Genomic DNA, 10,376 nt, shown 5'->3' with positions numbered 1-10,376 from the left:
TTTGGTGAATAATTTCTCTGCTCAATGCTCACACCTCTGTATTCTCTTTATATTATCTTTTTGTAATTTCAATTTTCACTAAGAAAATACTTTTGCCCAATCTCTATTTTTTCCTTAGATATCATATTTATTAACAAAAGAAAATACAAATTTAGAATATTTTTATCATTTCAGAAAGTATTTGTGCTAAAAAAATATGAATATTGAATTAATTACATGTTAGTCCTTGAGGTTTAGTCTAAGTACTGTTAGATCTAATAGAATCTGAAAGTGACAACTAGGGCGTTATTGGTTATCTACTATTTAAATTTTTTGTAAAATTAAAAATGCTCTAAAATCTTTTCTAATAGAATTATAAAATAAAATGAAATAATAACTTGTCTGTTAGTTATAAAAAAAAAAAAAAACATATAGTAAAGATACATAAATTCTTCAAACGGATGCGAAAGTGATAGTTGAACAAAGATCTAATTGTTATTTTTTGATTCTATTAGATCTTATTGTTCAAAAAAATCTTGAGTTCGAATCCTTACAATTACCAATAAGGGATAACCATTACCTATTAGAGGTTTATTTTATCGTTAACTTCAAAATGTCGAAAGATTAATTGAGATACGCGTAAATTTGCCAGACACTCTAATACGGACCAGAAGGTACACCAAAAGTTAAAAGGATTGCACCGACCTTAAGGGTAAAATAGTAGTTTTGTTAAGAACAGGTGTTAAATTTATATCCTATAAAGATCAGGAGTTCTTCTCTCACATACTACATAAACTCAAACAGAGTTATTGTCCTATTTTATTCTCCTTAAACCTTTTAAAATTAAAAAAAAGGAAGCGAGCTGGCCCACCACCATTGATCGCGACAACCGATGAGAGAAAGAGAAAAAAAAAATACCTGTCGTAACTTATTCAACAAGCAAACAGGTCTCCCTCTTTTCTTTCCTTTTAGGGTTTCGATTTTTACGCTTCTTTTTTTATTATTTTATTTTACTGTTTCACTCAATTCAATTCATACTCAAGTTTACTGTTCAACTTTTAGTATGGATATGTTGTTATTATCTGAATATCATGTTTACGTAATTTTAGCTCTAGGGTTTTTATTTTTTCGTTGAGAATCTGCAAGGTTTGTGAAATTAGGGTTTTAGTGATTAGCGTGTCCTGTGGTTTTGTTTTATTGTTGGGATTAGGGTTTTGTTTTTAAGCTCTCCGTTTTTTAGTCAATTTTAGTTTTTTCTGGTTCAGGGTTTTTAGTTTGAGAAGAGACGATGACGTTTAACTTCCCGTCCGTAGTAAAATAATAATAATAAAAGGATGTGGTTTTAGTTAGGTGTAGGTCTTAGTTAGGTGTAATTTATTGAGGTCCCTGCTTTTTTAGTTTTCAGAGGTCCCTGTATTTTAGACAATTATTTTAAAGGACCTTCATGCTACACTGCATATTTGTTAGTTTTAAATTTAGGGATACTACAGCTTGCCCTAACATTTTAAAATTCAATGAAAGAGGATATAAGTTACAATTTTTTCTATAGGGACATTTACAGTGTCTGGATGTTATATTTACATGTGTAAAAGGCATTTAAGTAATTTCATGTATAAATATACATTCTTTTCTAAAACATTACTTCACCCTTTAAGAGGTAATATCATTGGCATACACTTTATATATATATATATATATATATTTTTTTTTTTTAATGAAAAAAAGACAGAGGTTAAGAAGAAAGTTCTTATTGTTGTGAATTTCATCACTAAGGGCATTTGCATTTATTAGATGACATACTTAATTATTAGTTCCCAACACTGGGGACTTCTACATGAGTTTTGGAACTATAGGGACTTTTATTTTATTAAGTTTAAAGTTCAGTATATTATCTAAGTTTCAGGAAATGCTTGAGAAATGTTATACATAAACAGTTGAGATCTTAGATTATAGCTGATATAACATCAACATATGTGATTATAATTAATGACACATTTCAATATCATGGAAAGAAAATTGAGATCTGAAATTTGTAAGTTACTGTTACCCAAAATGCCTTAGGTTTTTATTGTTTAAATGATCCTAGAATCAGCTATATTCATGATTTAATTAGAAACAGATGTAAGTTTCCAAAGTTAACTTTACTACAGTGTTTCAGAAGTTTGTATTTCATCCCAGAAAAAGTTTCAAAAGCTTGATTTCCTGGTCCCACCTAGGTTTCATTAAAAAAAAAAAAAAAAAAAAAAAAATCAAAGCATATTCTGGGAATGAGTAAAAATTATGAGATAGAAACCGAAATCTTGAACACAATATTTTAAGTTGATCGGGCTAAACACTTTTGCATTTTTTTAAATTATCATTTTCATGATGGATAATGAGTGTAAACTGCAATAATCTGATATTGTTACGTTCATGGAAAACCAACTATGTAAAGAGGTTGCCTTGGAGGTCTTAATGTGATGAAAATTTAGTTTGAGTTTTTTATTTATTTATTTCTTCTTCTTATTTCTCTTCCCTTCCTGATCTATGGTTTACCTTGCTATTTTTTTTTATCCTGTCATAAGTGGGTGGATGTACTATTCAAATTCATGCATCTTAGAATTCAATATGAATTCAGTTGAGCCAAGAAGGTTGTCACATTTGGATATTTCATGCGAGAGATATCACTGTCTTGCTTTCAGTTACTCTCCCCTTTTTTTTGGGAGGCTAGATGGGGGTGATAAAAAGAATGAAAAACGTACTATGAGATTAGCATTCAAAACCTTGCTGAACCAATGAGTTTTACTTGTTTATTTGAGACTTCACAAAGACACAATCATGTTAACTGAACTTCTATTTTATCAATTTCTTCTCAGGAGGAATATATGAACCGATAAACTCTGAACTATCATGTGCAAATCTTATAACAAAGTAATGTGGATGATATAAACCCCATTCAACAAGTTGCCAACCATCCTACTTCCTTATCAGTGCCTCTTTGCATGACAATGTCAACCTTTGGTTTGAAACATGATTGCTGCTTAGATAGACCAAACAACCGTTTGAGTCACTTGAAAGGTTAGCCAGTTAGCTATCAACTATAACATGATTCAACATATTGATCTTTTGTATCTATGTTTTTCTAGGTTTTACTTTTATGTCTAATAATTTTATGTCAATCTGTCTGTAGGACGACCTTTTAATGGATATGAAACTGGTGCTGCCAGCTTATTCACTGATGTCCATCAGAAGAACATTTCTTCTCCTATGGGCATGAAACAGATTGGCGAGATGATTCGTTCACCTCAACAGGCTTCAACTTCAACTGTCACCACATGCTCTAGTAGAGATGGATTTTCTCTTGTTGGATCTTTTGACAGTGAACAAGTACATGATTCAAATTTGCAGATCCCACATCTTCTAGAGATGATTCCTAAAGTCTCAAACACTCTACCCAGCCTGGACATGGACTATCATCAGCCATATGTGCAGTTTGATAAGCCTGACGAGGCCAAAGAACAATGTTACATCAGTGAAAAAGTTGAATCTGGTAATTCAACAGCGGCAGAAATTCATTGTAGGAAGACTATTCTCCCATCAGGACAATCACACAGGTTTCCTGCTGCTTCAGAGAATTCTGCACCTTTTTCTAGTTCCAAGGGACTCACAAAACATGCTCCATCAAATAATCTACTGTGTTTTTCTCTTCAGCATAAGATCTTATGCACTTATATCAATTACAAGAGTTCCATGGTGCCTACAGGGGATTGCCAAGTTTCTTTTGTGAATTATTTGCATTCAACAATATGTGATGCTCACATGTGTAGATGTGAACGTTTCTACTTACTCCTATCTCACTTTGATGACTGTCACTCGTTTGAGTGTTATGTTTGTGGACCTGTTCGACATCTATGTGGTACTGGTAAACTTCACCACGAATTTAATAATACAAAACGGAATTTCAATGATATAGATTCTGGTGGGCCTAACTCTGGCAGAATGGATTGCATGGAACGTCCATCAAAGCATTTGAAAACAGAAAAAAAAGTTTGCCCCATTTCACATGAAATCGAATTTTCTTCTTTTTGGGATCCTTTGAAGGTTCAACCTTTTTATTCTGGAGCACTTCCACCCTTGCAGCAATGGCCTGAATCTCCTATATCTATTAATTCTGAGGTCAGGGAGGTGGACAGGGAACTGTTGAGGAACACTGTACAAAATTCTATTATCGATGGAGAGAATGGGAAAGACGTTGCAGGTAACTGGTGCAGGTTGAATGCCCAGAGTGTGATTACTCCCAAGGAGCATATCGTTGGTAGTAAAATGAAGGAGGTGGACCTTAGCTGTGTTAATGAAATTGCACAGACTGATTCTAGCGAGGTGAGCTTCAGCACTGAGTCTGTTCTCGGAGAAGAGCTTAGTACTCATTGTAAAGAGGATGTACCAATCTGGACTCTCAATCAGAACGAGGCGGAGATTGGAGATGAACATGTTGCACCAAAAAATGATTGTGGAACTCAACTAAAGTCAAAGAACCCCAGGATAAAGGGTATTTCTTTAATTGAATTTTTCACAGCAGAACAAATAAGGGGGCACATATCAAGTCTTAGGCAGTGGAACAGTCAGGTTTGTACATCATGTTGATTTACTGCCTTCATTAATTGGAATTACTGTTTTGTAGTTCTGTCTGAATTTGTACACGCACTAGTATTTGGCCTTAGCATTTTGTTGATTTCTTTTGTGCAAGGTCATTGGATTAGTTTTTAGTAATATTTTAATTACTTCTTAGTGAGTTTATCCTTTGTAATTTTTCTAAAACTTTAGTTGCTGCAAAATGTTTTATCATAACAAAAGTTGTTTATAAATATGAGCAAACATTAATATACTTCTGCATCTTTTTTGATATAGACTATATCAAAGGAGGGAAGGGAAAACAAAATAATCCACAAAGACAATGGGAGCCCTTGCCAGTTGTGTGGAATAGAGAAGTTTTTTCTTGCTCCAACACCAATGTATTGTTCATATTGTGGTGGTCGTATTAAAAACAACATGATCTACTACAGCGCACCAGAAGAAAATGGCATGCGACATTGTTTCTGCACTGCATGCTATAGAGAGTGTCGTGGTGGGAGTATCACATTATATGGGATTGCTATTGCCAAGACAGAGCTGGTTAGAAAGCGGAATTATGAAGAAACTGAAGAATCGGTAAGCCAAGTCTTGATGCATTTGTTTTGCTGGATCTAAGAAATTATGGAAGATTCACTCCCTGTGCCTTTTGTGTTCTTGCAGTGGGTTCAGTGTGATAATTGTCAAGGCTGGCAACACCAGATATGTGCTCTGTTTAATAACAAAAGAGATATGAAAGGAGAAGCTGAGTACATGTGTCCGAAATGCTGCTTAGAAAAAATAGAAACTGATGATTGTTTACCCTTACCAAAGAACACCTTTTTTGGTGCAAAAGATCTACCTTGTACCATGCTTAGCGACCACATAGAGCAGAGACTCTTTAAGCGTCTCCATCAGGAAAGAGAAAAGAAAGCAAAGTTAACTGGGAAGAACCTTGACGAGGTAAGTTGCCAACTGGGCTTGAGGGTCATAAATCTTTTGCCTTATTTGTGGTAATTATTAATATGGGCAGCATTTTCTAATATTCATATATCCATCATGAATTACTGAAATTTTTTTAAAACGAAAGTGATTTGATTGTCATTGATGAATGACAACTGGTCCATGTCTAAAACATACATTCTTTTAAATGATAAGAAACAACAACTTATAAAAGGAAAAGCTACACTATTCCAATCATTTAACCCTGAGAAAAGAGTAAATCTTATTCGCAAGTTAAGTTGTAGTTTGTAGTTTAAAAAAAGGTCAACTTACATCATATGTCTCTATCATCAAATTATCTGTTCAATTTTAGTGATATAGCTCATTTTCATAGTATAATGAATTTAGTTTACTTGGAAATATACTTTATTGCTCTCCAAGATTTGTTTCTTTCAGTAATCAAATAGTACACCCAGCAATTACTTTTTGTTGTTTTTCGTTTGTGCTTTTCGTGTTACATAATCTCTCTTTTTAGTCTCAACGGTTCATTATAGCTGCCTGATTGATAATATATAATGCTGTTTGATTACTAGGTTCCAAGAGCAGAAGATCTTGCTGTTAGAGTGGTATTATCTGTTGATAAGCTGTTAAAAGCAAAGCCGAAGTTTTTAGAAATCTTTCAGGATGAGAATTATCCTACTGAATTCCCATACAGATCAAAGGTGAGATGGATTTTTAGTTAAGTGCTTTGTATGCTAATGCTTTTGCTTCTGTCATTGTCTTTCCACAATTAGAATTGCCTCGTTTTTTCTTCTTAAAGTTTTATGACATTCAACAATGTAATGAGATAGCACTGAATTTCTCAAGTTTTTGGAAATGGACTTCTCCCTCCATTTGTTACATGCATTGAAGGGAACAAAACCTCAAGGGAGGGTAGTCATGATGCCCAGACACCTGTAGAAGTTTACTTTATGTTGTTTATATTATATGCTCCTCTTGTTTCCTTTATTAGTTGATAGAGAAAATTAGCCATGTCCTTCCATTTCAGGTGATTCTTTTGTTCCAGACGATTGACGGAGTAGATATTTGCCTTTTTAGCATGTATGTCCAGGAGTATGGCTCCGAATGTGGCTACCCAAACCAACGCTGTGTCTATATCTCATATCTTGATTCAGTCAAGTACTTTAGACCTGAGACACAAACATCAACTGGAGAATCTCTTCGTACCTTTGTTTACCATGAAATTTTGGTATATTATTTTATTTCTTAATTTACTTGCTTGATTTCTTAAAATATCAATGCATCTAGTTTAATAAAAAGAATTGACCGCTTACACTACTTTTATTGCCATCATCAGATAGGATATCTTGAATACTGTAAAAAACGAGGTTTTGGAACCTGCTACATATGGGCCTGTCCTCCTGTAAAGGGAGAAGATTATATTTTATACTGCCATCCGGAGACTCAGAAGACTCCCAAGTCAGATAAGCTGCGGCAATGGTTGGCCTCTCTATCTCTCTCTAAAGATTTTCCTCCATATCATGATGTTTAGTTGCACTCTAGTACTTCACATGCAACCTAACCTTTTCTGGCCACTCTGAACACTTGTGTGCCCCATTCTAATGGCTACTGATTTTCTCTGCAATTCTGCGTATGTTTTGATAAATGACTTTTCCACCTGCAGGTATAAGTCAATGCTGAGAAAAGCAGTTGAAGAAAAAATTGTGGTTGATTCTACTAATCTATATGATTATTTTTTCGTTCCAACTAGAAGATATAACTCAAAAGTGACTGCAGCCCATTTGCCATATTTTGATGGTGACTATTGGTCCGGGGCTGCTGAAGGTGTGATCAAGAGCTTTGAACTAGGAAGTGGACGTGATGCTCATAAAAAGGTGAAGAAACCAATGGCAAAGAGGACTTTAAAAGCTATGGGACATACAAATCCTTCTAGCGGTGCGACTAAAGATATTCTGTTGATGCAAAAGGTATATCTCCTCTCAGCTTAAACCTTTTGTGTAAATTCTTTTTACAGTTATTATTGTAGATATCTTGTATGGTTGAGATGTGTGCTTGTTTGCCTCAAATGAGGTGGAAGATAGTGGCTTGAAAGCCGATAGGAATCAATTGAGCCTGCAAATTAAAGTCTATATCTGGTCAGCTAAGTATTACCTTATCACCCAGGTCGAGTGAACTTCTTTCTTATTACCAAAGAAGCAGAACTAGAGAAATGTGTATGATGTCAATATGGTAGTTCATTATAGCATATGGATAAGGCAGGGATATGTCTATATTCCTGTTCCGTGAATGAAAATGCCATATGCCATATGCTGTATAACAAAACGGTCAAGATTGCCCAGTATGTTGATCGTTTATAACAAAGCTGATCTATTCTAACAATGTAGATCTTTGGCTAGCTAAGAGAGCATGCATAATCAGTTTTTTAGAATCTCCACTCCTAATACTTGTATAAAAGTGAAAACTGCAAGATGATTTTGAGGATTCCAAATTAGATTGACACAGAATTGAAAGGTTATTGGTAGATGTTTATATATAGATTCGTTCTTCATAAATGTCTATTGTACAGGAAGGACAAATAAATAAATAATAATGCTTAGATATTTGTGGAAATGCATACCTATTATGTGTTTGTTGCGGCACTTGCTTGCCATAAATTTATAAAAATCTATATATTTTCGGTCAGCACTACCTAATAATCTTTAAAAGTAATCCTTTGTAATCTTTTTTAATAATCTTTTCTTTTCTTTTTGTTGCTCTCTTTCTCTTGATAGTTGGGGCAAGCCATCTTACCTGTGAAGGAGGACTTTATCATCGTCCACTTGCAGTTTGTTTGCACACACTGTCATAAAGTGATATTACATGGATGCCGATGGTTTTGCAATCAGTGTAAAAGTTTTCAACTATGTGAAAGGTAACGATTCTTCTTTGTAATTTTGTTTTCCTTACTATTGCCAGTCTGTACTAGAACTGGTCTCTTTAGTGACTATTTCATACAATACCTAGATGAAGCTCTTTTATTATGTCGTTGCAATGCCCTTAAGTGACCATGAAGTCCATCGTATGTCCTAAATTCGTTGCATTCATTTCAGATTCTGATGTCGTTTTAATATGTTAAGAATGCATAGATAAGAGTGTGATGCACATCAAATGTGAATGGTGGTTTTATTTTTATGAAAAGATGATGAGGTCCAGCACAAAGCATGAAGTCATTTTTATGAGACATGATTCACACAGACTTGCAAACAATGCTATCACTATTTACAGAATGACTTTATGATTGGCTCTGACTTGAAAGAATAAAACATAGGTCCAAATAATTACGAGTTACAAACCTCTAAAACAGCAACTTCACTGCAATCTGAACTAACCTCAGTAAGAGAACACTGAAGATTAACTATGTCTTGTATAAACTATGCTATCTCTATTTACATAATGGCTGTTCATACATTCGAATTCAGCGACATTATATCACTTTTTCTGTTGATTTTTTTTTTTTTTTTTTTAATCTTTCTATGATATATTTTTGCAGTAGTGCTGCTTGCTTTTGGCTATTGACAAAATACTGGATATAAGTTGTTCCAGGAGGATTCATTTTTATTTTTTCTTCTTTCATATTGCAGATGCCATGATGTTGAGCGAAACCGCACCTTTTTTGGTGCAAAAGATCTACCTATGTACCATGCTCAGCGACCACATAGAGCAGAGACTCTTTAAGCGTCTCCATCAGAAGAGAAAAGAAGCAAAGTTAACTGGGAAGACCTTGACGAGGTAAGTTGCCAACTGGCTTGAGGGTCATAAATCTTTTGCCTTATTTGTGGTAATTATTAATATGGGCAGCATTTCTAATATCATATATCCATCATGAATTACTGAAATTTTTGAAAACGAAAGTGATTGATTGTCATGATGAATGACAACTGGTCCATGTCTAAAACATATTCTTTAAATGAATAGAAACAACAACTTATAAAAGGAAAAGCTACACTATCCAATCATTTACCCTGAGAAAAGAGTAAATCTTATTCGCAAGTTAAGTGTAGTTTGTAGTTTAAAAAAAGGTCAACTTACATCATATGTCTCTATCATCAAATATCGTTCAATTTTAGTGATATAGCTCTTTTCATAGTATAATGAATTTAGTTTACTTGGAAATATACTTATTGCTCTCCAAGATTTGTTTCTTTCAGTAATCAAATAGTACACCCAGCAATTACTTTTGTTGTTTTTCGTTTGTGCTTTTCGTGTCACTAATCTCTCTTTTTGTCTCAACGGTTCATTATAGCTGCCTGATTGATAATATTAATGCTGTTTGATTACTAGGTTCCAAGAGCAGAAGATTCTGGCTGTAGTGGTATTATCTGTTGATAAGCTGTTAAGCAAGCCGAAGTTTTTAGAAATCTTTCAGGATGAGAATTATCCTACTGAACCCATACAGATCAAAGGTGAGATGGATTTTTAGTTAAGTGCTTTGTATGTATGCTTTTGTCTGTCATTGTCTTTCCACAATTAGAATGCCTCGTTTTTTCTTCTTAAGTTTTATGACTTCAACAATGTAATGAGATAGCACTGAATTTCTCAAGTTTTTGGAAATGGACTTCCCTCCATTTGTTACATGCTTTAAGGGAACAAAACCTCAAGGGAGGGTAGTCATGATGCCCAGACACCTGTAGAAGTTTACTTTAGTTGTTTATATTATATGCTCCTCTTGTGTCCTTTATTAGTTGATAGAGAAAATTAGCCATGTCCTTCCATTTCAGGTGATTCTTTTGTTCCAGACGATTGACGGAGTAGATATTTGCTTTTTAGCATGTATGTCCAGGAGTATGGCTCCGAATGTGGCTACCCAA

At 34.2% G+C, this 10,376-nt stretch overlaps 1 protein-coding gene across 1 annotated transcript; it reads left to right on the top strand.

The window, feature by feature from the left end:
* Nucleotides 1-2,788: 2,788 nt before the first annotated feature.
* Nucleotides 2,789-9,988, top strand: LOC116137741 (probable histone acetyltransferase HAC-like 1). Its single transcript, XM_031423438.1, has 11 exons — nt 2,789-3,036; nt 3,149-4,584; nt 4,867-5,166; nt 5,251-5,529; nt 6,102-6,230; nt 6,557-6,757; nt 6,866-7,008; nt 7,193-7,496; nt 8,301-8,440; nt 9,150-9,203; nt 9,850-9,988. The coding sequence occupies exons 1-11, from the start codon at nt 2,961-2,963 to the stop codon at nt 9,986-9,988; spliced, it is 3,201 nt and encodes a 1,066-aa protein (XP_031279298.1). The 5' UTR covers nt 2,789-2,960.
* Nucleotides 9,989-10,376: the final 388 nt, after the last annotated feature.

This window comes from Pistacia vera, unplaced genomic scaffold, assembly GCF_008641045.1.
Source record: "Pistacia vera cultivar Batoury unplaced genomic scaffold, PisVer_v2 Contig333, whole genome shotgun sequence".
NCBI classification, from domain to species: Eukaryota; Viridiplantae; Streptophyta; class Magnoliopsida; order Sapindales; family Anacardiaceae; genus Pistacia; species Pistacia vera.
The sequence above is the reverse complement of the archived record's forward strand: the minus strand, read 5'-3'. Positions and strand labels throughout refer to the sequence as shown.